Here is a 27,899-nt window from a genome sequence, read left to right on the forward strand (position 1 = left end):
AGTTAAAAACCAGCTTCGCTCGCAGGGCAGCTTAATTATTGGCCAGAGGTATTAAAGTTAATGGTTTACAGCAAAGAATCTGTGCTGGGAGCTGCTTCATGTGGTCAACAGGTCAATGTTTGGAGTCTAAATCAATGATTTTCATCAAAATCGGGGCATTTTCCGCCTCCTCTCACACACCTTTATTATGTTTTACGTTGCACAGGGCAGATTCAAGCATGCAGCATCACAATCCCAGTTACTCCCACCGTGTCCACACACAACTGCAGTCGTCAGCTGTCTGAAATCAAACACAGACCACCTTCCTGGTGGTCCCTCATATTCAAGTTCATTTTCATAAAGTCCATTTAAATTACAGAGGGCAAAAACCAAGCTTCCTGCGAGGGACTGGAAGTTTAAAAAGTCCCTTCAGAAGGTAAACAAGTCCATATTTCATTATAGTTTAATGAATAGCGCTCATTCAGCTCGTTTGACTAGTTCACCTTTTTGTTTTTCTTGCAATATCAGTTCATTTGATGTGGCAAAAAACAGTTTGCACTGTTTTTTTTTTTTCCCTCTCCAGAATCATGATCATTTTTCATTTTAATTTTCTTGGAAAATGACAGTGGGGTCGACCGCGGTGAGCAGACAGGCCGCCCCGGCCAGATGTTGGATGGTGGACGCTGTTTTCTGACAGGTTAGTGTTGGGGTGACGTGCTGGAGGCGAGCTCTGGATGGATGTGACGCTCTGCACCATCTCTGGGTCCGGGCGCCGCTCCCTTTAAACTGACGTTCATCCTTTGATCTGCAGTGACAGGAAACCAGCAGGAAACATGTGACAACGCAATAATACCTCCAGCTATATGTTGTCTTTACTCATGTGTGCGTTACCTCGGTGACAACCCCCGCAGCGATGGTGGAGCCCCCATATCGCAGCATGAAGCGCCCGAGTTCTTTGTAGTCCTTGTACAGCTCTAATGAAACAGGCCTCTGTGTCTGAATCTCCACGATAGCGTTCATGCCCTTGGTCAAACACCTTCAAAGGAAAAAGCAGAAATACATTTTCTACATGTTGACACAAGACCAGCTTTTTACCCAGGTTTGCGCTATTTCTGTACCCGCCACCAGGGGGCGCCCGCGGGCCGTATATGATTAAGACCGGATCCTCCTCCGGCTATTCATAGAAGAGATTAAAAACTCACTTTGGTTTCTTCTTGAGGACTTCACCACTGCTTTTGTGTAAAACACTGATGAGTTTCCTGATGGTGGCGGGCTCGCTGACGGTCTGGTAATGCAACAACACCTGAAGAAGAAAAGAGCTAAAAAACCACAAAACGACAAAAACAACAGGAAAAGTGTGTTGGGTGTGTTTCTGCCTGCTTACAGGGAAGCCCTGTGTGACAGGAACCTCTATATTGAAGAGAAGGATCCTGGCTCTGAATCTTGTGCAGACTTTAATGGGCTCCTTGGGATCGCAGAACATGCAGCCCACACTGCAGGAAATGAGGTATGTAATCCCCACAAAGCTGGATTAAACCTCACTAAGAGTGTAGTTGTGTTTACTTCATCTTGATGATGTCCATGCCGGTGACCGTCAGGCTAACGTGGTCTCCTGCTGCCGCCCAGTCCAGAGGTTCATCATGCAGGGTTATACCTGCAACCAGACCGAGTGAGACTCGCAGCCGCCACTAGATGGCGCTGTTTGACAGTATTTCAACACCCTGAGGAGAAACCTGTGTAAGAAACCTCTCCAAGGAGAGTGGTCAGGATTGTGTAGCTTCAAATGTTCTTAGGAGTCTGTCTTTGTGTCTCTTTTACAGGCTTGAAACAGCCTTTGTTATTATTCATTTTATATCTTCATCTACAACTTGTTAAAAAAGAGAATTAGTAGGAAAGATGCAGTTTCCAGTGAGAAACAGCAGTGCGTACCTTTGACGGTGCATGTTTCATTGGGAGGCAACACCAGTATCCTGTCACCAGTCTGAACATAACCAGCCTCAACCTTCCCAGTTACACAGAAGCCTGAGCCCTGGTCTGGAGAGAGAATCAGCAAGATCTTTAATGTAGAAACATCTGTGTCCACAATCACTCATCACTAATGTTCACCTTTGAACACATCTGAGACACAGAGTCTGAAGGGCTTGTCTGTAGACCTCTGAGGAGGCTTAAAGGCATCTGAAAGACAGAAAAAAGGAAACAAAAAGGGAAGAAATCAGAGAAAAGCATAAAAACACATCTACAGCAAGAAATCCAGTGACTCATAGCCTTTACTTAAGTTTCTCTGGTACCAAGTGAATCACGCTTCTGACTTACTGGAGATTAGCACATTTCACATTGCTAAAAAACAACCTGCAGAAACCATTCTAGAAGAAAAGCTCGACAATCGCTGTGGAGCCATCTGTGATGGATATTTACCGATCTGCTCCAGCAGGCTGGGACCAGAATACCAGGAGGTGAGCTGTGGCACTGAGCTCCTGGTGGTCAGATTCTCTCCTGAGAGGCCACTGGAGGGGATGTAGGACACGTCGGACTCCTGCAGCAAGAAAAACCACACAACAACAGTTGGAGGCTCTTTTAAAGCCATATAGGATTTACATCTCAACCTACACGGTACCTTGAACCCGGCCTGCTTGAGGAAACTGCCCAGTTTGGAGGTGATGTCTTGGAATCGATCTTGTTGCCAGTTCACCTGTTTTTGGTACGACCCCCCCCCCAAATAAGCTTTAAACGTGTGATCCAGCCAACAGTTACAACGGCCTCTGTCTTTGAGTCTGACCTGGTCCATCTTGTTGACGGCCACAGCCAGCTGCGTGACGCCGAGCGAGCGCACCAGCAGAGCGTGCTCTCTGGTCTGGCCGCCCGCCTCAAAACCGGCCTCGAATTCCCCCCGGCTGGCGTCCACCACCAGCAGCGCCACATCAGCCTGGGCAGAATCCCAGAGAGGAACATTAGACGGGCGGGAAACGGAATAAAGACAAATTCCTAGCTTGTGTAATACTGTGTGTGTAACAATGGCAATAAATCTGATTCAATTCAATTCAAAGCCTTTAATTGAACAGGAAACATCCAAGCAGCCAGTAGGGGCATTCCATGGTTGCATTTCTTTACTTGTTGGACTTGAAATATTTCAAGGCTGTAAAATATTGATTTTATTAGATGTAACAGAGGCGTCTGGCGTCTCGGCCGAGGCCGAGAGCCGCAGTAAAACCCCTTAGTCAGTACAAGATAAAGAGACTGTGAAGACAGTCATAAGGGGACACGAAAAATGACAACCAGGCTTCAAAACAGAGTCAGACAAACACACCCAAGCCTGTAAAAGCACCTCCCTACACCAACACCCAAAACCACAGTTATTTCAGATCAGGCCGACAGGTGCAGCGAACCCAGAGAAAAAAGACTCTCTTTAAGAGATGCTTGTGGATGTCAGGAGGTTTTCCAGAGCAGAAATGTGCACAACCTAATATACTCTGATGAAATATCTGAATTTCCACATTAGTAAATATACTGCACAGATAAAAGGTGCCTCAAATGCAGATAGCTACCTTTTATATATGTGCATTTATTAGCTCTGTTGCTAATTCCGCAGATCAATGATATAAACAACACAATGTAGCACTGGAATAATAATAAAAGAAGTCTGTTATTTGCATCTTTTTTTTCTCTTTACAGTCCATAAATTAGTTCCAGGAGCAAAGAGACTGTGTTTGATGTATTTGAATTGCATATTTATGTATATTTCAGAGGCAGCCTGTGGCGCTGGTGAGCTCAGTGCTGCCTGACTGAAGGCGTTTGAAGAGCTGTACCTGTGCAGCTCCTGTGATCATGTTTGGGATGAAATCTCTGTGTCCTGGAGCATCCATCAGTGTCACAACTTTAGAGCTGGTCTCAAACTTGGTCATGCCTACGTCCATAGTCACACCCCTGCGTCACACACAGATGGCAGCAGTTTTAGAAAGAAAGAATTTGCTACTTGTGCAAAAGAAAGTAAAGATTAAAACCATCTCTGGGTGCAACAGCGTATGGTACGGCTGGCTTTTACCATATAAGGAAGCGCAGATTTAAAGTGGTGATACTTTCAGCTCCCCAAAAAAAAAGCAGCATCATCGACTGGGCGAGGTGCCTCATCACATGGGCTGTCCCACCCAAGTCACTTTCTGTTTCTGCTGTATTTCGCTTCCGTTTAGTCGGAGCGACAATAACAATCAGTGGCGGGGCGCGTGTTCTGCAGCCACGGGTGCAGAGCGTTGCTCCTGCTCACCTGTCCCGTTCCTCCCCGGTTTCATCCAAGACCCAAGCGTAGGCGAAGGAGGCCTTCCCGGCCTTCTTCGACTCCTGCTCGTACTTGTGCATGGTGCGCTTGTTGACGTGGCCCAGCAGGTAGAGGAGGTGGCCCATCAGGGTGCTTTTACCTGCATCCACGTGACCTGCAGGAAAGGATAATCCAAGAGTTTAAACAGGGTGGGAGAAGATATGCGAGGCCGAGCAGAATAAAGGAAGAATGCAACGTGGCTGATAAGAAAGGTAGGAAACAGAAGATTAGACAAAGGAAAGGCCCAGCTGGGAGAAAGGAAGAGGCAGAATTGCACAAGGGTAGGGAGGTAGAGTAAAAGGGGAACAAGGATGAGGGGGAGGGGAGAGCCGTGGCAGAGCGACAGCTTCACAGGCTGTGGGAAACGAGAATCATCTGCGCTGCTGAAACTACCTCACTTTTTCAAGTCTGACAGTGTCAGAATGTCCGACCTATTAAAAGCCCAAAAGTTACAAAGCAGACAGGAACGAGCGTGAGGGGCCACCACTGCTTGCTGCCTCACCTATAACGACCAAATTCAACAGGGTTTTGGTGCCCTGCCTCTTCTCCAGCTCAGCCTTGATGTTGATGGCCTGCCGGGCCTTCCCGGAGCGGCCCGGTGTGGGAACCGTGGAGGAGTCCTCCCCGTTTGCCCCTTTGGACGGGGTCTCCTGCTGTTTGGGTGCAGCCTCGGAGGCCAGGGCCACAGCGGGGGTCTCGGGGCTCCCCCCGCGGCCGCTCCCGTGCTCCCCTGCGCTGAGGACGCAACACAATGAGTTTCAATCACCCTGAAAACTGATCATCTATCCGTCCCTGGAATGAAAACGGAGCGGGTACCTCGGAACGTCGAAGCCCATGGTCTGCTTCTTGCCCGAGACGGTCATGCGGGCCACTTTGGGGACCACGTCACACTCCATTTTACTGGAAGCTGAGAACAAACACCATCATGACATGACATGCTGCACCTACGCAGCATTAAAATAAATTAATCAAAGAAATGAAACGCTTAATGACTTTCAAGGGCAATCCCTTGATCCAATCAGTCAGCTTTATTTTTCTGCTTGCTGCTTCATATTCTGCAGCGGCGGGACTTGCTGAGGTCATTGCCTTGTCATCCCAGTCCCTCCTGGCCTGGGGTGCCAGTCATACCGCACCGCCAGTGATTCATTTCGTTTGGGCTGCACAGGCGAGCTTTGCATCTGTTTGCATCGCTGACATCCTGGCTCACATAGGGTTAATTTCTGAAGTGGCCGTTGCCTCCCATCTCCACCAAAATAGAGCAGGGTGACGCAGCGGTTCCAAAAATGAATCTTCTGAGGTGTCACCGTGTGCACGGAGGGGCTGAAAATGTGCAGTGTCACGCACGCTCAGGCAAAGAAGACCTTTGTTTAAGCTCTCAAATTTAGAACATATGATCCTTACGTCGCTGGGAAAATCCCTTCAAGTGGAAAGGTGCACGCTATCCTGTAGGTTTTGTATATCTCGATCAGGTTTGATTGGTGTTAAAGTGAATAAAACCCAGGCAGGACGACAGAAGAGGTGGTGCGATTCTTCAGAATTCTTAATGGACTTTCTCTAACCCAGCTTTCTCTGAATGACTGGCTGCATGTGTGAAAAAAAGTCCCTCTCATTCTGAAACGCTGATAGTAACGAGGCATCGCTTGGTGTAGCCACAGTGTCCGTTTCTACACAGCCCGGCTTAAAAAAAAGAAAAGTTAAAACCAAGTTATGTTGAATCCTCACTGGGAAGGACACGTTCTGTTTAGAGAAGAAAGATCATTTCATGCTCTGCAGGAGGCAACGAGGGTCGAAAGGTCTGTTGGGAAAGTTTTGGTACTTCCTCCAGCTTGGGGGGGTTTCCTCTGCTCTACTGCAGTTACATAGAGGTGTGTTCCACCTGTGTCCATCCTCAGCTGGCTTATTTACAGATGACACTGTTCCCATTACTGTGGTTCTGTTCCTGCAGAGCTTTAGTTGATTAGAGAATTATGGAGATAAAAGAGTTAAGGTCTTTTTTTGTCTAGTTTCCAGCAACTGTTTGACACTTCCACTCACTTCCTGTAACCACCACATGACCCGGCCAGAAGGTCTCCGGCTGGCTATTGAGCTCCTCCCCCAAATCCGGGTGAGACAGTCGTGCGCCTGGCGACAGCGAGGTTGTTGATTGTGGACAACTGGACTCAGTCGGGCCGAAAACGGGATATCTGGAGTCCTTAATATCGAGAATGGTTGCAACGGCGTGAAAACAGCTGCAGCCAGTGGGAGCAGACGCTGTGGAAGCGCACAAAGACCTGGAGGGCTCTTCGTGCGCTGCTCTTTGCGCTCGCCATCCATTTTTGCAGTGAAAAACATCAGCCCACGCACATTACGTTAGTGTTTCCTGTGTCACTTTGTTGCTGTTTTTGATACAACGTGTCTGCAGAGCCAGTAGAGCAGTCGGGCCGAGCCTCTACCGAGGGAGGGAGTCAGCCAGGTGACCCGACCACACGGACGGTGCTGCAGCGTGAGCAAGGCTCAATACAGAAACACAGACGCTTTTGGGTTTGAGTTTTCTGAACTGTGTGAGACAGTTCAGAAAACTCAAACCTGCCATTTTTAACACCTAAAAGCGTCTGTGACTCATCATTGACGCTAACCAGAACATTATCAGATGGACGGTGCATTGACAACAGTGCACGCAATCAGGCACTAAAAGGTCCCTCCTGGGCCCTGGTTCCCCTGCTGGGGTACCACACTGCACCATGTCCATTCGAGTCGCGCTGAGACTCCTCTTCAACTACAAGACATGTGCTTCTGAAGAAAATTGCAATTTCTTTGCAGACAACTGACTCGGGAGGTTTTCAGGATAGCCTGAGGCTGCCTGAGCAGGAAGGCGGCCCCAGAGCACCTATACAGTGTTATCAGGATCTTTTTCTGTTTAGACTGGCAGCTAAACAGTTGGTGTCCTCCCATCCAGGATTTGTCTAATATAGGGAACCCTTTCAGCACCTAAGAAGGACTGAGTCATCCTTACACCTTGGCCCCGGGGCCCAACTGAGCACAGGCTAAGAGGAGTCCGCCCAGGATATGCAAATACCCCCCCGCCAAATACACACAGGCATAGCAGAAAATGTGAAATAACAGGACTGTGGGTGATGGTGCAGATAACGGGGTCACTGACAACTTTAGGGAAACCTAAGACACGCATGTATGAGCTGGACCGGCGCTTCTATCTGAGGAGGCCATCAAACTGCCAGAACAGGCCTCCAGAGACGTTCTGGCTCAGCGTAATGATGAGGCATCTACAGTGGTCTGGATTTGGTTTTTAGGAAGCCCGTATGAAGGTGTGACACCGTCATCTTCAGGAGGAGGATTTAGATCAAACAAGGCAGGAGCCAGTTGCAAGTTGTGGTCCTTTTAGAAGCTCAACCAATTTCCTGGCCAGTTCTGGTCCGCTAACTTTATTTTAAGAAAAACGAAGCTGATATAGAGTTGATATGAAGTTTACAACAACTAAATCCCTCAATGGTCTCAAAAGAACAATACAGTTCATCTGATTAAGAAAATAAGTCACACAAAAAAAGGAGGGGGGGCATAAAATTGTCAATATCCTTCCATTACAACAATGAGACAAGAAGACATGGTCCAAAATCTACTGGACAGAAGCTGCTTATGTTAACCTTTTATTCTCCACTGAAACTATTAATGAAGACAACAATAAAAGAAAATAGACTGCTGCAGAGGAAGTTGGGGTAGGAAACATCTGACCCCTTTCAAGTTGACTATCTCTGACACACACTCACGCACACACACACACACACGCACACACACACACACTACACCATTTGGTGGAGAGCGTCCCTGTCCTCTGTACCAACTCACAGCAAAGCCACAAACAACCCTTAAATGTCCTAAATATGGACGTTAGTGCAAACAAGAGCAGGCCTGGTGTCTTCAGCCTGATAAGAGCGTGGTGTTGTGGCACTGAACAATGACCAAACATCAGCAGCGTGCAGAGATAAGTGGGTAACCTCCTCACTCAGGTGCAGCAGTGAACCCACAGGAAACCAAAGTTCAGGAAACACTCTCATGTTAGCAGGCGCACAAGAACACCGATCGTCCCGTTGGGGCCCAATTTCAAAAATGTGACAAATAAAGAGAGACTGGTGGGCAAAAAAGCAATGGAAAACATGCTGCGAGTGATGTGGTGACACATTCGGCTTCCAGAATCAGTCAGTGTGAGAAAGCTTAAAAAAAAAAAAAATAGTTTAGCGCAAATGAGAGGCATGACGGAGGTTCTCTGAAGGTTCCTGCCGTCCTCAGCCTTTGAGGGGAGCTCAGGTCTGCCTTCAAACGCACGCAGCTCTTTTCCATTACACAGCGTGCACAAACTTTTCCTGTAAACATGCTGCACCACTACAAATCAGCGAAGAGTCCAACTGAAGTGGCTGTCTGGGCACCACGTGCGCACAGCAGGCTCGTGCTCCCCAACAGAACTTGCATCTCTACCGTCATGCGTTGCAAAAATGCAGCCCTGTGAAAACAAAGGATTCGATCTGACAGAGTTGCGACAAAACTGTGAAAGCTTAGAGGCGGGCTCTGATCTTTCCTACGTAGGTGGTGTAAAACACACTGAAGCCAGATGTGTCGGAGTGGCTCCAGCGCCTGTGCTTGACATTTGCTTTAACCCACACGGGGGCCTGCCGATCAGCCGCTGGACACAGGCTGCTGGCGGCACACTCATCTCCAGACAGTCCCCAACATTCACACTCGTTCCCAGCAGCTGCAGGACCACACGTACCCGGACAAACCCGTTTGACTAAAGAGGTGTTTGACTTGCCTTTATTAGCCCTATCTGTCTATTTTATCTACCATTTCCCTCCAGCTAAACACTCTGTTTGACAGCCTGAGGGCCAACTTCACTTGGCGTTCTGCACCTGTACAAAGGCGTGACACCTCCAGCCCAAACCCGATCATTCGCTCCAAAACATGTTAAGTCATAAAGAACCGGGAAGCAGAGCGAGAACACGACATGGTCCTCCTTCAGTCCCCCGGCAAATAAAGCGACTTCAAAAAGTCACGTCAGAGGACGCCGTGAGACCAGCTCCTTTCTGTTTGCTAGCAGCAGTTACAGGTGTCGGTTCTCATATCAGAGGGATCCATCAACAACAAGGACGAGCTAAAAGCTCAGAGGTTGGACTCGTCCCAATCTTCGAAAACTGTTGGAAGTCAGAATGACTTCAGGGACAACAGCTTAAGGGGAGATGGGAGGAGACAGCCGCAGGACAGGAGTGAACCGAAGCGGCTTATCAGCTATAAAACAGTTAGTGCAGAGCGGAGCAGCGAGAAAGCATGAATCAGAGCCTTAATTCAACAGCTAACGTGTCTTAAAGGTGTCAGTTTTCTAACTGCTGTGAGAAACTAGGAGACAAGTTTGTGTCTCCAGACATCCAGCATGTTCAATTACACATCAAGCATAAACTCATTTATGAGCAAACAGTGTCTGCTGGCTGAAAGCAGGGGGCACTAATGGACTACTGCCTCTGGAGCTGCAGGCTGAGGGATATTAGCGTGCTACCATTTAACGGGTCCAACGGCGTGAACAAAGGTGTGACGACGAGGCTCAGAACAAAAAAATCTGTTATACGGAGCTGGGTTTACAGACAAAAATCAAACACAAAAGGCACAGCCCCTCAGTCAAATCAAGTCATCTTTATTTGAAAATTGACAAATTAACATGTGTCTGAGTGCCGTCACGCCTATTTTGGAAAGAGTGATGCTTAAAAATTTGTAAAAGCACCAAATTATAATGCGCTCATTGTAATACTTGTTACTGGCGGAGTACGCACTCACAAACACGATTACTAAACACCGTTTTTGTGTGCTCGTCTTCCCTCATGGGAAACTCTCCAGGTGCCCTCAAAAACCAAAATGTCAACCCCATGATGTCTCAGCCAGGCAGCAGTAAACCAGCACAATGGTTAACTGATCCATATTCCTATTGCTGCAGCACACCTGCAAACGAAAAAACTCTCTTTGTCCTCTGACTTTTCGTGCTGCTGGAAACCAACAAAGCTCTAGTTTGAATTCTCCCCAGCAAAGATTTAACAAAATTGCTTTCAGAGCAAATTTAAAATCAAGTATAGGTGGCGCTAAAAAAATAAGACTCAAATATAAAATTCAGAGAAACCCTTTAAAGCAGATACAAAACAAAGAGTTCTAAAAGCTTGTAAAATGTTAACCGTCCTTTCCGAGCTGCCAGTGCTAAAGCTAACTTGTATGACGTCATAAAATCAGACTTTTGTTCCTATTTGTAGACACAGAGGAGCTGCATTCACTTTATCAGAGCTTCAGAGGGAAGGCAGCATGTTTCTACTGCTGGTCCATCATGCTCCTGCACTCCCCAGTGGAAGATCACCAAATTATGTCTTCACGTTCTGATTTCCACTAACGGGTAAAAGCTTTCCGCTGGTTTGCCTGGACGATGTCATCAGGTGACGGTGTGTCGAACGGGAAAGGTGTGATAGGCGACAGTGAGGTACACGGCTCCGGGTGTTCACTTCCCGTTCCCTGATCCTGGATTTTTTCCTTGACTATATTTCTCCTCTGGAGGCTTTGAAATGAGAGGGCACGTGCGAACACGGACGGTTTGGCAAAAACAGAGGCCGTCCGGGAGAATGATGACAGCGCTTCGCTGAAATAAAGAGGACTTGTATCATCAAACTGCTCCATCGGGGCGCCGACGTCAATGGTCCGCCTCGGTTTAGAAGACCTGGGGCTTCTGTGACTTGGCTTGTGGTTGTTCACGCCATCTATAGACCTTCCCGCTGGCGCAAAGGGTGCAGGAGGGGGAGCGTATGGCTCCACGAAGGGTCCAGATTCAGTCGGATGAGGGTTAGCCTGATTCTGCAGAGCTAACTCAGACACAGAGGCAGCCCCTCCGAAGGACACGGGTGTAATGCTGGAGCTGAGTGGGCTGGCTGGTCTTCCCAGCTGGACGTGTGTGTTTCTGCCCTGGTGCTGCGCAGCTAGCTCAGACAGAGAGAGCGTCTGCGCTGGTGGCGTCTTAGCATGGGAGCTGCAGTTTGAATGCTCCTGGATCAGGTCAGACAACGACGGGCTTCCAGTGGAGTTGGCCGTGTTGGTTTGGCCTCCAGCACCAGGTGAGGACTGACTAATACTGTTGGTCGATAGAAGAGAGCCGAGACTGAACCCAGACGGCGCTTGAAAAGAGCTTGTTTTTGTTGTTGAGGTGTTGAGTGAGAGATTACTGAGCGGAACAGAGAGGAGAGATGGTGCTGAAGACATATTTAAAGATGCTAAAGTCCCCAAAGAAAGACTGTTCTGGTTACACATGATGGATGAGGGCGATATAGATCCCTTGGTGAGAGCGCTTAACGAGGGGAGCCTGAAACTTTGGCCACTGTCGCCTTCGTCCTTACTCTTCTGCACGTGCTGCGACATGAGCTGTGACAGGCTGATACCACTAATATCTGGACAAAGGCTTTGCTGGGCAGAACCACAATGGTCAGAGCTGCTGCCCAACTTGTGTTGAGGTAAGCATCCATGCAAATTCAGTGCCTGCTGTTTTGTGCATTGTTGTGTGTCTAGTGAGCCGTCAGGCTGGATTGCATGTGCCTTGGATGTAATGTCTGTATGAGAAGCAGAAAAGCAGTCTCCTTACCTTACAAAAGCCAAATCAAGTTGTCGAGGAGCAGAGGCAGAAGGAGCACAGAAGTCAGCGGAATTGTGACATAGACGAGAGGGGGAGAAAAAGGCACTTTGTTAGCATTTGAATTTATGTGATTGTGTTAATGAACAGCCTCCATTCCCCACTGTCAGACCAGAAAATAATGACAAAAGGCAGATATTTATTGGAACTGAAGATAATTCTATCATGATTAATGCAGAGGTCCTCTGCCTCGGGCGTACCTCTCTCAGCCGCCGTCTCTGGTTTAGGTCGTTGTGGCAGCGGTGCTGGCTCATAAGCAACTCTTCCTGCATCTTTGCTGGTACATCTGGAGCCCGGGGTCGTGGCGCTGTCTTCCGACAGGACGACGTCGAGCGCTCGCTGCGGGTCGAACCCACATCTCATGGCTGCCTGGGTCAGCACAGAGTCTGGGATGGCATCTCCCAGCACGGTCCGCATGTGATCCAGACAGGAATAGAGCTTGGCTACAGAAATAGACATTTATTAGACAAAGAGACTGTATCGTGACACTTATGCATCAAATAAAAATACAGATAGAGACTAAAATAACACCAATAAGTCAAACAGTACCTTGATCAAGCGGGTCAAGAAGATTGTGACTGACAGTGGGGGACATGGGCATTGGCTCATCTTCATATTCTTCCTCTTCTAATGGCTCCTCTTTTGGTGCTTGCCTCTCTCTACGCGAGTAGATGAACTGATTTGCTGTGGAAAAACAATCAGGTTTCAATAACTGGTCAGATAACTATATTATTAAATCAAAAACACACCCCAACCTGTTGCTGGTGATATACAGTAGTCATCATCCACAGACTGTCCATACATGTCATCATCTTCAAAGTCTGGAAAACGTGTAAAAAGAGGTTTGACTTTAGTTTCATCATTTTACGTGTAACCATACAAATAGAGACAGAACACAAACACAAGAATAGCAACTAGGTTTTTGTTACAGATGTAACAATGTCAACTTCACACACACTTAGTTAAACCACAGTAGATTTGACAAACGGCTGAAAAGTTGTTAAATCTACGTTGATGTGCCCGTTGATTAAAAATTGGTTTATTATTCTATTGTAGGAAGTTGGCTAGCTAGCAACATAGCTGCCCCCAACTTTAGGTAACAGCTACAAAAGTTAACATCATTCTAAACACACATATAACACCAAGATAACATATTATAAAATCAAAAGGCCTGTTTATATGTGAAGAGACATTTATAATTGCACAAAGCATCTTGGGTCACCGGTCAAGTGACACGACAGCATAAACATAAATGAGTTAGCAATGGCTAGTAGCCGCTAAAATAGGTTAGCTGCTATCATGTAGCAGTGTGAGCGCTGTTCTTGAGGTTTAAGAGCACAATCGAGATTGTCTACCTTCATCATAGTTGTAACCACGGACATTTCTGTGTCGGGACATTTTGTGTTTATTTCTTCTCCCGGCCTGAGCGTCACTATTTTGCAGACTGTTGTAGCATGAGTCTCACCACCTGACTGCCATTGCTGCGGCTGACGCTGCTGCTGTTGCTAATTCCGTTCGGCAGCTTCGGCGAGGTTGCACCACATAGGTTTTAAAAAATAGACATATATATTCGTATTACCAGGATAGCGTCACTTCATTTTATTGTGTTTCATTCCTTTATCACCCTGATACAAACAAATAAAAATCTAAATCTAAAAAAAAAACTTTAATGACGTCACTTCCTGTGACTGTGTCTCCCCCCCCAGTTTGTAAACGGATCCACGTTGAAGTAATTCTGACTACTGTTATGTTTTCATATTACTTGCACTTGAACAAAAATATTCCCAATGATGTCTTCCTAATCAGGTCCTATACTAGAAAAACCCACAATGATGAAAATAGTAATGTAATGATACTGCAACAGGACAGAGAAAGTTAAATGCTGACAGAAGCTTCTGTATGTACTGACACACTCTAATTGACGCTTGTGGTGTGTGTGTGTGTGTGTGTGTGTGTGTGTGTGTGTGTGTGTGTGTGTATGTGTGTGTGTGCGTGTGAATGTTTCTGCTAAAGGTTATGCCCTATGGTTACAGAACAAACCATCTGAGCCTACACACTACGCTTCAAACACTTAAATGGGTGACATTGTTTTTCCACACTTATCAGTTTTCTCAATCATTGAAGTGTTCTTCAGTGCATCTGTACTTGTAGATGCATAAGAAGGTTTATCTATGACCTGGTCTCTGCCTATCGCCCTGTGCAGCTGTACATTCTTTTAAAAATAGATTTATTTTTACCCTGTGTTTTACTGGAAAAAAAATACCAGGCGTCCAACCTTACACCGGTGATGCAGGTGTAACCGTACGTGGAGTGAAATGAAATGTGAGATTCGCCATCTCCTCGATCTAAAAATAGAATAGAATAAGAAAGCTATCTGCTTAGGTAATTGTAAAGCCCTTTTCACACAGAATGGCTCATATTACTGTTGTCTTTTCCCAGCTTTGACTGAAAGAATCTGCACAGTATGAGCAAGAAGGGGATTCAGTCATATCTGGAGGGACCAGTTACCACCCACTCATTGTTCATGGCGTTTTAGCTCAGGTAAGAGGGTGCATGCCTACATGAGCGTGTGTCAGGATTACCCCTGTGAAGTTCCACTCCTTTCATTCTTAAGTGTGATATAATTGTCTAGAGCAGATGGAACACATGCATGCAACACAAGGCAACAGATGCAAACACGCCGTCTTTTCAGGGTCACGCAGGTGACAGAGGGAACTTCAGCAAATGTTTCTAGGACACAAGTGGAAATGGAACATATTACCCAAGTTAAAAATCTTTCCTTTTGTCTTTTTGTATGGCACATCAAATTTCCAGGATCAGATTAGGTGCACGTTGCGCGTTTGCTTGCTCTGGCTGCTGTTAATTCAAATGTGAAATTAATGGGTGCACCAAGCAGAGGTGTGATTTTTCACACTTCTGTGCAGGGCTGTACATTTGTTTACTGGAAAAGTTCTACTACTGTTCTGTTCAAATCTGTGCTGCCAGTGTGGCCACGTGGTTCATAGAAAGTCTCGACGAATCAGTGATTTGCAGCAAGGCTTTCAGAAAGAATTAATGTAGAGCTGATTAGGCAGATGAACCAGATGGAAGGACAGATTGCATAAAGAGCGCAGTTTATCAGTGCTTTGTTTAAATAATGCACAAATCCTATCAATCCACGGCTGATACATTTGGATCTCTCACGTTTTCAGTGGAGGAAACTCCAACAATTGTTAGCAAATTGGCAGCAATGTTGGTATCAGAGGGTTAAAAACTGTCAACGAGGTGGATTAATCTTAGCGTTCATTGTGAAAGATGAAGCACTGAAACCAGTGGGTGAGGGGAGAAGCCAATCCCAAAAGTTGGCAGCAGGTATGAGGTAATGCTTTACATAATTTGCCAAAGGCAGCAGGCATCATGAGACGCCTTTCACAGGAACTCACCCCTGTGGAAAATGCAAAACCTCTGCCCTTCGCAGCCTCTGACAGGTGGTCCACACAATGCAGGCAAAAAGGAAGAAGAAAACCTTCCATGCAGAATCTGCTCATTCGACATCACGGGAAGAAGGTTTTCAAAGGAATTTGCTACCTATAAACAGTCACTGCTCACAGATTTCTCTACTTTCAGAATAATAAAGCACATTGATGCACTCTCGCCAGTGATTAGTGAATAATGGTGTTCACAGATCACATTCACTCATCCCACCAACACGCATTCTTACACACACACACACACAGGCAATCAACAATACACACGTTGGGCCTTTCAAATGCTGGGTTTGAAAGTGTGGTGTGATGATATCTTCGGCCCAGGGGCCATCATTAAAATCATTCAAATGAACCGACCTGTTCATACAATGCTTTGCAAAGGGGGCAGTGATCACAATAGTTGCCTTTAACCTGCCCAATCGTGCTCATGCAAATATCCTCAGCAAAGAGTCAGTGGGAGTCAGGCTTCCTCCTACAGCAGGATTTGCATACTCTGGATCTCTTCCTTTAATTTGGTTTCAGATAACAAAATGTTGTTTTTAATAATGTACTCTAGGGAAAAGAGACATTCAGAAAAAATGCTGAGGACATACCGACTGGCCGACTTCACTCTTCACACTGTTCTTTAGATTTTAGCTGTGGTAGTTTCCCTTATTACAGATAAAGAAGGGTGCATTTGGATCTTCCCCTGACATGTTCATTCATTGGGTTAAATGGTTCTAACAATGCTGGTGTAAACAGATACTTTGAATTTAAAGCCACAAATCTGTAGCCCCTAAACCAGCAAAATTCACAACAATAATAAACAATTTTTATGCAACGTTTAATTCCAATGCACCAAATCATGTAAATGTATTTGAACCCTGATGTCCTGATCTGCATTAAAATATGCAGGAAAAACATTAGTTGGCCTGTAAAATCTTGAAGTGTCCCCACATGTGCTCCAGTTCACTGAACAATGTTGTTGCTGGTGAATCAAATAGAGAAATTTGCAATCTGCAGTGCGTGTGTGGAGCCCTTTTATCAGCCCACTATTCTGGCTGCCCTGGGACAATAGGCCGATCTGGGGTGATGTTAAATACAAGTGACCAGGACAATACGGTCGCGTATGGAAGAACTAATACAATGACAAGACACATTTACACAAACAAAGCGCCCACCCCCCCTGCCCATCCTTGTAAGGAGAGGATGAGAACTCAACCCAAACACAATAATTATACTACATGATGGCATTTTTGCTCATTAAGGCATGCCTTTAACTTTTAAAAAAAGTAGTTGCTTAGGCACAATTATTAAGGGTTTCAATAAAAGTTGAAGAATTTGCAATCAGAAAATGTTGAAGTGCTCCCTAATTTCTTTATCTCTTTGTCTGGGCGAACAAGACAGCCTATTTTATCGCCTAATGATAAGACCAAGGCCCTGTGCGTTCTTTATCACTGAGAAACATCTGTATTTTTAAATCGCCAGCACAAAGAGCGACGGGACCAGAGTCCACTGCATGCCATCACAACGTTCTTCAATTGTTTACAGCTTTGTCCCGGCTCATTGGTTTACTTCTGCTTTTCCCCAGAAGAGAAGTAACTCACAATTGTGTGTGTGCGTGTAGCGCGCCGTGCAGGCATGGAAAACGCGCCTTCGGACAGTCTCAAGAGATACGAGGTGTTGCGTTCACGGCATGTAGGAAATATTAAAATCGTCCGCACGAGTGATTACAGCGTAAGTCCTGTGGCTAAAAAATACAGTAATAAAATAATAAAACAAGTAAAACAGCTGCAAAATTTCTTTGGGTACGTAATTACCCCCATCTTTTATTTGTATCTGCTATTGTTCCAATACTAACGATATAAGCAACTTGCGGGTTCAACCAGAACTGAAGTGAAGTAGACTGCGCGGCAAATTCACCGGGATGATTTAGGGGGAGGAGCCGTAGCGGAGGCTGCTGCTGCTGCGTTTAAATTAATGTCAACCTGCCTCCTCGCCGGGAGAACAAACTCAGCACACACAGCGAAAGTACGTGCTCTGCGTAACCTGCGAGCCGCTCTACATATTAATATGACTCGGCGGCCCAGAAACAGGTACGTTTTTTTGATAAGTTCAACTTTGTATTCCGCCTGAACCATACCACGTCACTTATGCGCCCTTTCTTGACAATTGTTGGTTCGGAGATAAAGCGCGACGTGTACGGTTCGGCGAAAGAGATGTGAATATGCTTTCCTTAACTTTAGCATTCAGCAATCCTCAGGTTAGGCAGCTTTTGTTTTTTGGGGGGTTTGGTTTCGCCCGCTCGCGCCGCTTACAGCGGTGTAACTGTTGCGCTCGCGCGCCTGTGACAGGTGGTGGTCATCTGGCATGTGCGCTCCTCGCGCCGCTGTCAGTGGCGAGCGAGGGAGAAGGGGGTCTCCTCCGCTCCACGCGCGCGCGCGCGCATACACGCATTCTAGTCGGGTTCGGTGGCTTTAAATTCTCATAGATTCTCATCGTTGCATGTTAGAGTAACACTTTGGAGGATAACATTGTTTCATGATCCCCCCCCCCCCCCCCCGTCAATATAAATACAAAACACCAGTATTTATTCTTTTATTGCCGCAGCATTTCTCCCAAAATCGATTTAACAGCGATCCGACTCGGTGGCTTTTCTCTTTATTTCAGGAGCTTCCCTCTTCTTAATGGGGCATCGTTTCATTAAAGTCGCGGGTTTCGGCATTAGTAGGTTGTATTTAGTCTTTTCATCGTGTTATAACCGTTCTGAAGCTTGAGTTTAGAGCAGTGATAAAGTTTGTTGTTTAACAATGACATCTTGAGCTCTCAGGTTTGCTCTTTTCACTGAATTTAGCTTAATATGTGCGGTAAAGTTCTCAGTTTGGTGTCTAATCTAATTGTTTTTATACTGAAAGCGTGCATGAGCCCTGCTGATTCAAAAGGACTCTAGTTTAGGGAGAAAGAGCTGTGTAATCATTGCTCTTAAGGTCAGTCAGCTAGTAAATGACAAATGGAAAAAGTAAAGAGGGTTATCTAGTGTTACTATCTACATGTCTACATGCAGAGGGTTACTCACACACACATTCACACACACACGCACACACATCTCATGGGGGGGTTCCTGTTCACCTGTTCCTCTGAATGTTACATTACCATACCTGGCTTCCACTTTGTCTATGCATGACATTCTGATTGGCTGACCTGCCACTTTGTGTATGTGTGTGTGTGTGTGTGTGTGTGTGTGTGTGTGTGTGTGTGTGTGTGTGTGTGTGGGTGTGTGTGTGTGTGACAGAGAGACTGTGCTGCACAATGCCGCTGCAGGTCTGAACACGCCAGGGTCAGAAAATTATGATCGCATGTGCCAATCCCAGTATCTGTGGAAACCAAAAACACTGGAACCTGTTCATCCATCCCCCCTCCCTTCCACTTGCTCATTTTCCTCTGCACTTGTGGGTGTCTTGGCTAAAAGCCTGCACCCAAACCTTCAAGAATGACTGGTTCTGTCTACGTTGACACCCGATGAGGGAAAAAAAAGTGGGTTGAGTTTTCATGCGGTCTATAAAGAGGCGATTAGGGAGTAGTTTGGAAATGGACCAACACTTATTGTGCTATTGTTTACCTTTCTTTTATCTAGCACTGCTCCGTTTCACACAGCCTGCGTTTGTTTGTTACATTCTAATTTCTCTGTCTGTGTTTGCAGTGTTTACAGTAGTGAGGAGGATGAGGAGGAGACCGAGATGTATGAACACGATTATGATGGATCACTAGCCAAGGCAGGGAAACGCCATCTTGGAAAAACCCGCTGGACGCGAGAAGAGGTACACACAACCTGTTTACAATTAAAAAAAATAATAATACATTTAACACAGCTGAGGTATTAAAGGGAACCTGCATCGCTTCAGTGAAGGAGCCTCAGGATCTTTAATCCCATTTAATCTTATTTTAATGTTTAATTGAGTATGCAGATCTGCACTGGCAAATATTTGTCTGATCAACTGGTTTCTCCTCTCAGGATGAGAAGCTGAAGAAACTGGTTGAGCTTCATGGATCAGAAGACTGGAAACTCATTGCAAGTTTACTACCTGTAAGCAACAACATCTCTGTTGACGCCTCAGACCCAAACCTAAACAAGCTCATGCGCAGAGCAAACAGCAACAATGTTTAACAGCTCGAAGCAAACAAGTCACAAAGATTCTTTCTTGTTCTGCACCTGAATTTCTCATGTTGCCGTGTGATTACTCAGAATCGTACGGATGTGCAGTGCCAGCACCGGTGGCAGAAGGTGTTGAACCCAGAACTCATCAAAGGGCCATGGACCAAAGAGGAGGACCAAAGGGTAAGAAAAGAGCTTTTAAGGATGTAGCTAGAAACGGTGAGATTCAAATACTCACAGGAAAAACAGCAACTTCTGTAGCAACTCCTTCGGCTGTTGCACACTTTTAGTTTCCGTTACTCAATGTGTAACGCATTCGGGCTCCTAAAAGCTGCGAGGTGTTTATTGAACAAGTCCCAAGGAGTTATATTTCCACCCAGTTGTAATGATTAGCAGAGTGGCTAATGTATCACTGGAAACTCCCTCACTGGGCTTCGCCAGATGTTCTCCTGTCTGAAAATCAGGAGGCCATTTAAAGCTTTCAGTTTCAGCCCCTATATAGTATGTTGATTGGTGGATGTCTAACATAGTTTTTCCTCTCTTCTACCACTCTTGTGTCTGTAATCTTTCACCTTACTTGTCATCTGCCACTCAACTCTCCCTCTCCTCCCTGTTATTGCTCCTTCCTTCCTCTTTTCACACCCTGTACTTCTCTCCTGTTTCGACGACCTTCCTCCTCACGTTCAGGTGATCGAGCTGGTTCAGAAGTACGGCGCCAAGCGCTGGTCGGTGATCGCCAAGCACCTGAAGGGTCGTATCGGCAAGCAGTGCCGCGAACGCTGGCACAACCACCTGAACCCAGAGGTGAAGAAGACATCCTGGACCGAGGAGGAGGACCGGATCATCTACCAGGCACATGAGAAACTGGGAAACCGCTGGGCTGAAATTGCTAAGCTGCTCCCAGGGAGGTGAGGAGAAGCCTGCAGAAACCCTAAAGCTGAACCAGTCACTAAACCAAACCTTGAAGGCTAAATAAGCTGAGGAAAAACAAATATGAAACACATCAAAGCACTCATTTATGTTTATTATGCATGACCTGCTAATATACATTATCAATGACTCCCAGGACTGACAACGCAATAAAGAACCACTGGAACTCCACCATGAGGCGGAAGGTGGAACAGGAGGGCTATCTTCAATCCACGTCAAAGAACTCGTCACTCCCCATCAGCCATGGCTACGTCAAGGCTAACAACAACATCATGGCCTTCCCCCACCACTCGCCCAATCACACACAGTTGCCGCCCTTGTCACCCCTCAACTACACCTACCCACACCGGGTGAGTTCGGACCCAAACCCCAGCTAGCTGATGGCTGATTGCGTAGCTCCAGGAGCTCCATCTCTAACGGGTTTGTGTTTGGGGTTTCAGGTTCCACTTCCCATGGCCTGGCATCTGAACATCCTGAACATCCCCCAGCACGGAACCGCTGCTATACAGGTGAGTTAGCGTGTCCTTGAGTTAGCGTGTGAGGATATAAGAGGACGGTTGCTAAAAGCTCCCACGTGTTCCCTACTCAGAGACACTATAGCGAGGAAGACCCCGAGAAGGAGCAGAGGGTGAAAGAGATCGAACTGCTGCTCATGTCGACGGAGGACGAGCTGCGAGGCCAGCCATCACTACCAGTGAGTAGTTTTTGTGGCTTGGAAGAACAGTGGTTGACTCTGGGCTTGTTTGAATAAGTAGGAGGAAACATCTGGGGGGTCCGTTTCTGCAAAAATGATGAAATAGGACCGTAACGCTATTTTTGTGCATGTGCATGACCCCTTGTGCAACCTTCTCCTACACACGCTTCTGTCCCTATTAGCATAAAGGTTCCCTTTCTTCTTCTCTTTTTCTTATAACATCTTTACACCTCTCCCATTATTGCCAGTCTTGCATTTTCAGTTTTGCACTTCTCTGACACTTTTTTTTTACGCTCACTCATCTGATGTCTTTTTGTTGGGATGTCATTTTTAGCTTTTGGTTTGAGCCCCCATTTTCTTTTCCAACAGATGAATGTGCCATATCTGAGCTGGCCCAGCCACAGCGCCATGACCAACTCGGAAGGCGTGCCGCTGATATTACCCCATCACCAGGCTGCCCCCGCCCTGCCTCTGGACCAGAGCTGCCTACCTGAGGAGAGTGCCTCTGCAACTCGAGCCCACAACAATAACAGCCGCAGCAGCAGCAGCCACCACAGCAGCCCCTCATTCTCAAACACTATGCCAGAGTTCATGGACTCCGTCATTGATTCGGTGAGTGTCGACCTTTAGCCCACTCTGGGTTCGTGCCCCCGGTGCTTTGAGAGTAGAGTAGACAGAATCAGAATTGGCATCCGAGCCCAACTGCGGGTCGTGACCCGGTCTTTCCCACCCCTTTCTAGTGCCTCTTGTCAGTAGATGTGGTCACCACCAGTGACCTCGGGGGTAGGAGCAAAACAGTCAGGGCTTCCTCCAGTTGGGGCTCCACCACTGCTTGTGCAGCGGGGGCCGGCGCCACCTGCTCAAACCTCCCCTTGTGTGCCATTAGAATCCATTCAGTCTCCAACCTGCCACCAAGCGCAGCGACAACAGCCCTTCAGCATTGCCTGATGCTGTAATTGGCCTTTCAAGGCCCAAATCCTTCCTTCCTCTCCACCCGTGGAGTTCTGTTACTCCAGGATCCGCCGTATTAACAGCTTAAGGACAAATTGATTAAGCTACTTTTATTTGACTTCCTTTTCCTTCTTTGCATTTCAGTTTCTCAACCAGTCAATGAGCTCAGAACACTCTGAAGAAAGTTTACCCCTGACCTCGCCGGTGGAGTCCAAGCCCCTGGGCGGCCTTGCCCTCCGATCTCAGAAAGAGAGTGAAATGTGAGCGAACCTGTCCCTGATAAATGTCGCTGTGAAGGGTTTCTGCTGAATGCAGGTTCACGAGACGTCGTTTCTCTTTGGACAGGTTCAGAACACCAAACATCCGTCGCTCCATCATGGAGTCGTCTCCCTGCACACCCACGCCCTTCAAATCAGCCTCGGCCCTGCAGGAGGCCAAGTACGGACCCCTCAAGTTACCGGTGAGCAGCAAACTGACAAACAGCCTCGCTGTTTTACTTTTACCTGGACTGGGACTCACTGGGGGTCTGTTGGTGCAGCAGATGGTGGAGTCCATCAAGCAGGAGCCAATGGAGTGTGCCATCGAGCAACCTCCGCTGAAGAAGATCAAACAGGAGGTGAGCTCGCCGCAGAAGCAGCTGAGGTGTTCGTCTGGTGACAAAGGAAAGATGAACAGATTTTTGTTTCGCTTTTTAGCCGCAGCAGCAAATGTGGGTCGACGGCGTCTTTTCTTACCTTTGCAACAATTGGGTTGACGGCGGTGTGTTCTGGTTTGTAGGTCGAGTCCCCCTGTGAGAGGAGCCCTTGTATGCAGTGGGAAGGACAGGAACTTAACACGCAGCTCTTCTCACCCAGCGGCTCTGCACAGGAAGTTCCTGTAAGCAACAATTTGACCTTAAATGTAAGCTCAACGGAGGACGTGACACTTGTATGGACTTGATGCAAACCAGCTTCTTTCTGTATCTTCTCAGGATTTGCTCACAAGCTCGCTACTGAGCGACAGTGGACACAAGGCCTTCCACCTCCCCCACAGAGGTCTGCACAGCCCACTACAGGTGTGTACACAGCTGGAATATTACACATAACCTGCAGGGCTGGACTCCATTACTCACACACACCACTCTGACCAACAGCAGCTCAGTTCCTGGGAGGAGGTGACGTGTGTGAAGACAGAGGAGCAGGTTTTAGCCACGGAGCAGAGCCACAAGTACCTCAACACTTACCCCAGCAGGACACTGGTGATGTAAGCGCACGTTGGGGCGCCAACAATCTCGGTGCTGAACGCAGCGCCGCGGGTTAACTATTTGTTGTGGTACAACAGTCGGGGGAGGCCGGAGGCCGCCGGTGTTTTTACGCTCACACTCGTTGGATTTGGACCAACCAAAGACTCTACGTGGTTTTTCAGACCTTTTGATTTTTGGAATTTGCTTTTGGTTTTCAGAGACTGGCGTCCTTTCATTTTTGGTCCTGACATTGTTTTTATCAATGTTTTGTATTATAACTGGGGAACGGTGGCTCTAATTTGCATTTGGGCTTTATTATTAATTCTGAATTTTAATATTAATATAAAGAACAAGTTAATTTATTCCTGTTGCGTTGATCATGACTTTATTAATGTTTTTCCTCACGATTGGCCCTTGGAGCAGTGTTGTAAGTGAAGTATTTAAGCCCTGTTAGCATTATGATGGACCCAAAGGCAGCGCAAATCACAACTGACCTGCAGATTTCAGTCATGAAACCTTCTTTTCTCTTCTTTTTCCTGCTGTTTTACTCACCTCCCAACCTGAAAAATGACTAGTGTTTGGTCTGTGACGCCTCGTGTAAACACCAGAGCAGCTTCATCTGTTCACCGTCATCATCCTCGTTAGTATTACCCAGTTTTCACGCTGGCTCATTCTTTCACAAAAAAACCCCACGTTTTCATTTCAACGTTCAATTTATTTTTGGCCCTGTACGCAGGGAAACGAATCAATGAACAAACATTATATTTGTAAAGAGAAATGAGCACCTATAAATATATATATATAGTATATTTATACATTTGAGAAGCTCAGATGAGTTTCTATGTTTGGGCTCCACCCAGTACGAGCAACGCCGAGCTGCACTTGAACGAACTATTCGCCACAAACTGCGAGAGTACTAAACACTGATATTATTTTATGATGTTCTGCTACAAACACCCAACTGAAACCTTTGTATTCTTGTCGTTTTCGAACATTTCTATGAATTTTGTATGGTTTTTTTTGTGTGGCATCACAGAGACTGGAGTAGACCACGTCAGACAATCCTGTTTTACACGAAACGCCTTGTTTTTATACTAGCTTTGAGCAAAAAAGTCTTTTTTTTTATATGTAAAAGCATTTATACTTGCTAATTTTTCACAGTTTTTATACTTTTATATACTGCCTAGTAAATAAAGTGTGTTTTCTAGAACTTTGTTGTCATCTTTCTGTGGAAATTTTAGCTGAATGTCTCTGCAAATTTACTTTTATCTGTGAGAACTCTAGTAAAAACTGGCCCGAGGCCGCCTAAATTACTAATGTAAATAACATTAAGTGCCGAGCAACTCGTCTGTGAAGTGAATGAATATTTGCTTTCTGGTCCCTCCCAAAATGTCAATTATCTCTAATATTTAAATTTTCTTTTTTATAGTGGCAGTAGTATTCAAAAACATTCAAACATTACTCCACGCACACATGATTCAGCTATCCTTGTAAGGACCAGTCCTACATTGAACCTCATTAGAAATATGGTTTTGGTTTGGTTTTCATGAGGACATCAGTGTTCCCAGCTGATAAAGTGCCAACAGATAAGACACATATGTAAACACGTTATCACGCGCACACACACACACACACACACACACACACACAATAAGGTTTTTTTCTTTTTTATCATAAAGCTGTGCAATTACTGCCAGAAAATATCTCTTTTCTTTGCAGCTGCAGCCTGAAAAATTGCTCTGCTTATCTTCACGAGGGCTCGGCCCGGATGACGAGCATGTGTGAATACAGCCGCCGCCATTAGCCGCCAACATCCTCATTGTTGAGGAGCGCCACCTTCACCCTCTTGGGGGGCACTTGTTTTCCTGTGAGGCCAGAAGGCAAGGGGTCCTTTCTCGGACCCGCAGCTATATTTACGCACGGCCACCTGCATCCCTCCACACCCAGATCCGCCGCAGTGCCCTCAAATATAGATTTCCATCTCAAGTATGAGTCTCGGAGGGATTGAATTGACATCCATGGTGGGCAGTGAAAAGGAACTGTGATCTTTGAGGCACAGTGAGGCAAATTTAGTTTTCCCAGGGGTATGGGGGGTGGGGGGGGGCATGCGGATCACTTGTCTGTGAGCATGGGGGGAAGGGGGGGGTATTCACAGTGGGAATTTCACCATCTTCCACTGAAGCCAAAAGAAACTGAGAGCAACCCAAAACCCAGGAGAGCTGCAGACAGCTGCTTCCACCTCCAGCTGCCTGTGTGAGCGTGCACATGTGTGAATGGAGGGCTGGTGGTTTAGTGGCAAAAGCAGCCAGCAAGACAACCATCACACCGAACAGTCAGAAAATATCTTCACCTTCATCCCACAGGGGCCGAGAATAGAGAGAAACCCACCGTCTGACTTTGGATCTTGAATAAAAAAAATAGTCCAAATATGAGAGAAACCTTTGTGCTCTATAGTTCCAACACGAAAAGATCTTATTTTTGTCGCATGCAAAGTGACAAACCAAATTCCACCTTTTCTTTACACTAATGCAAAGCTTAGAAACTGGGATTAGGAGCATCTCATCCATCTCTAAACGTCAAACCCGTTTTCTAATTCCTCCTCCTTTCACTTTTCAAATCAAACATGTCTGTTGAAAGGAGATTGGCCCATAAATTCAGTTTGCCATGTCACAATAGATTTATAGCAGGATGTTGCAGAAGTGGCGGGCAGCAAACAGGCACGTGCACGCTCCAGAAAGTGCACACACTCCTGGGCCTGGCTAGATTACCCGGGTCTGATTTTTTCATTCCCTGGGCGCTGTTGTGGTCGCAGATATTCGGGCAAATGCAGCCGCTCCCTGCTGGCAGCGGTCAGGTAGGAGGGCGGGGCTTGGGCTGGCCAGGCCTGATAACCACCCCGACCCTTCCACGGTGGGGAGCCGAGGAGAGGAGGAGTGGAGGGCAGCGAAGAAGGAGGGATGAAGAGACAGTAAAAATGGCTTCTATGTCCAGGGAGTTAGTTTGGTTTCACTTTAGTGGCGAGTTAAATGAATGTAGCTGTAGACATTCACACAGTAACATTCACACAGTAATTAAATCCAGTATAATGTAGCTTGATCAAGCTGTTGAACCATTTTTAGATGTGACTGTAAAGGTTCAACAAAATAAAGTATTTAAAGGGTTTCAAAAAGCACAGCGAAGGCACCTGTGGTTCTGTGGGCCAACCTGCCGGGTCACTTCAGACCAACCCATCACTTATTGTGACTTTTGTAGGCTACCAATCCTCGTTCACCTCCCAGTTACCGGCTCGTCTTTACAAGTGTATGAGGGCAGGGTTCTCCTGGGTCTCAGTGGGTGCTGAAGTTGTATTTTGGGAGCAGAGTGTCAAACAACCTTGTGCTTTTCTCCATCCAAAAATCGCACTGAAACTAACCACAGGACTGTAGCAGACCGCCACGCCGCCGTTGGCCAGCGCCACCGCGCAGCATCCTGATGCCGTGCGGCGTTGAGCGGCTCCGTCTGCGAACAACAACCGTGCAGGTCCCGTTCTGCCTGTCGGACTTGTTGTCCGGCTGTGCCGCTTTCATTTCTGGCACTGTGCGAGACCAGCTGGGCGGTGAAGGCGCAGCCAGGTGACGCCGCCGCCGCCGCCGCTAACACGTCTTCTACAGGGTTCTGCATCAGTGAAAGGGTGACCCAGGACCCACTCAAACCGGCCCAAACGGCTGCCAGAACATCTTTGGTGACACCAGGCCGGCTTTTGATAAGCTATCTGCATTTGTATCGCCACTCCGAGAGGGTTCTTTTTTATTATTATTGTACAGTTGAAATTTGAGGTTGGGATATATATTTACTGTTTACATAAGAGTTTATGGAAGACGTGCAGAGGTTTGTGTCTGTTTGATGTGCACTGGAGAGTCATTTACGACCACAGAGCTGATACATGTATCAGGCTGTTATCACAGCCCCCAACTGTACTTTCACTCTTACATTTGCAGAGCAGCGGCCAGCTTAAATAACTCGGAGAACAAAGGGGCCGCGCTCAGGTGAGGCGGTGATGCAATCGCTCCGCTCCACGATGGAGCTGTGGCAACGTGTAACCTTCCCACAGTTGCATCCAGCAGCACTCACAATCATACGGACGTTAACATGTAGCGTGTTAGCTCGTCCCTGGTTAGCGTGCGCGCCTGCTCTCGCCTCTTCACAAACAGCAACACAAATAAGCGTGTGATCAACAGCATAAACAGGCTGTTTGGGCCGTTTTCAGTTGTCTTTTCAGTTGTCTCCGTGCCGATAGAATCAAAATTGCCCCAAAACGTTGGCGCTCAGCCACGTGAGGGCCACAACACCCAGCCAGGCCGTGCAGACCCGCCTGGTCCCGCGAAACGCACCCGCGTGCACGACTCACGCGCGAGCTGAACGCACGCAGGTCGGGCAGATAGATGCCCGCCACGAGGAAGAGGGGACCGAGATAGGAGGTGAGTGGGGCAGAGCGAGGGAGAGCTGGGGGGACTGTTGGAGCTGCTGCTGGGGTGATTAGAGCAAT

The 27,899-nt window shown here is 46.8% G+C and overlaps 2 protein-coding genes across 7 annotated transcripts; one reads left to right on the forward strand and one right to left on the reverse strand.

Moving 5' to 3' along the window:
* Positions 1–138: 138 nt before the first annotated feature.
* On the reverse strand, positions 139–13,638 carry hbs1l (HBS1-like translational GTPase). 4 transcript variants are annotated; one of them, XM_057016409.1, is made up of 18 exons: positions 13,334–13,632; positions 12,734–12,799; positions 12,528–12,662; positions 12,179–12,421; positions 5,105–5,195; positions 4,791–5,023; positions 4,238–4,403; positions 3,783–3,900; positions 2,756–2,902; positions 2,594–2,668; positions 2,395–2,512; positions 2,086–2,154; positions 1,909–2,013; positions 1,543–1,633; positions 1,364–1,472; positions 1,182–1,282; positions 871–1,015; positions 139–784 (listed from the first exon to the last, which is right to left on the reverse strand). In XM_057016409.1, the coding sequence occupies exons 1-18, from the start codon at positions 13,374–13,376 to the stop codon at positions 773–775; spliced, it is 2,067 nt and encodes a 688-aa protein (XP_056872389.1). In that variant the 5' UTR covers positions 13,377–13,632; the 3' UTR covers positions 139–772. The 4 variants fall into 4 exon arrangements, with proteins under 4 accessions (XP_056872389.1, XP_056872391.1, XP_056872392.1 ...); XM_057016411.1 differs by lacking the exons at positions 12,528–12,662; positions 12,734–12,799; positions 13,334–13,632 and adding an exon at positions 5,282–11,925 and having other exon boundaries at positions 12,179–12,427; XM_057016412.1 differs by lacking the exons at positions 12,528–12,662; positions 12,734–12,799; positions 13,334–13,632 and adding an exon at positions 5,282–11,930 and having other exon boundaries at positions 12,179–12,423.
* A 3,722-nt stretch (positions 13,639–17,360) lies between these two features.
* myb (v-myb avian myeloblastosis viral oncogene homolog) lies at positions 17,361–24,584 on the forward strand. Of its 3 annotated transcripts, none has more exons than XM_057017132.1 (14): positions 17,361–17,520; positions 19,125–19,242; positions 19,437–19,508; positions 19,668–19,760; positions 20,265–20,485; positions 20,644–20,857; positions 20,948–21,016; positions 21,097–21,201; positions 21,571–21,813; positions 22,297–22,412; positions 22,498–22,768; positions 22,930–23,052; positions 23,123–23,206; positions 23,285–24,584. In XM_057017132.1, the coding sequence occupies exons 1-14, from the start codon at positions 17,405–17,407 to the stop codon at positions 23,396–23,398; spliced, it is 1,959 nt and encodes a 652-aa protein (XP_056873112.1). In that variant the 5' UTR covers positions 17,361–17,404; the 3' UTR covers positions 23,399–24,584. The 3 variants fall into 3 exon arrangements, with proteins under 3 accessions (XP_056873112.1, XP_056873113.1, XP_056873114.1); XM_057017133.1 differs by having other exon boundaries at positions 22,930–23,028; XM_057017134.1 differs by having other exon boundaries at positions 22,930–23,028; positions 23,288–24,584.
* Positions 24,585–27,899: the final 3,315 nt, after the last annotated feature.

The sequence above is a fragment of the Takifugu flavidus genome, chromosome 19 (genome assembly GCF_003711565.1).
Source record: "Takifugu flavidus isolate HTHZ2018 chromosome 19, ASM371156v2, whole genome shotgun sequence".
Classification (NCBI taxonomy): Eukaryota; Metazoa; Chordata; class Actinopteri; order Tetraodontiformes; family Tetraodontidae; genus Takifugu; species Takifugu flavidus.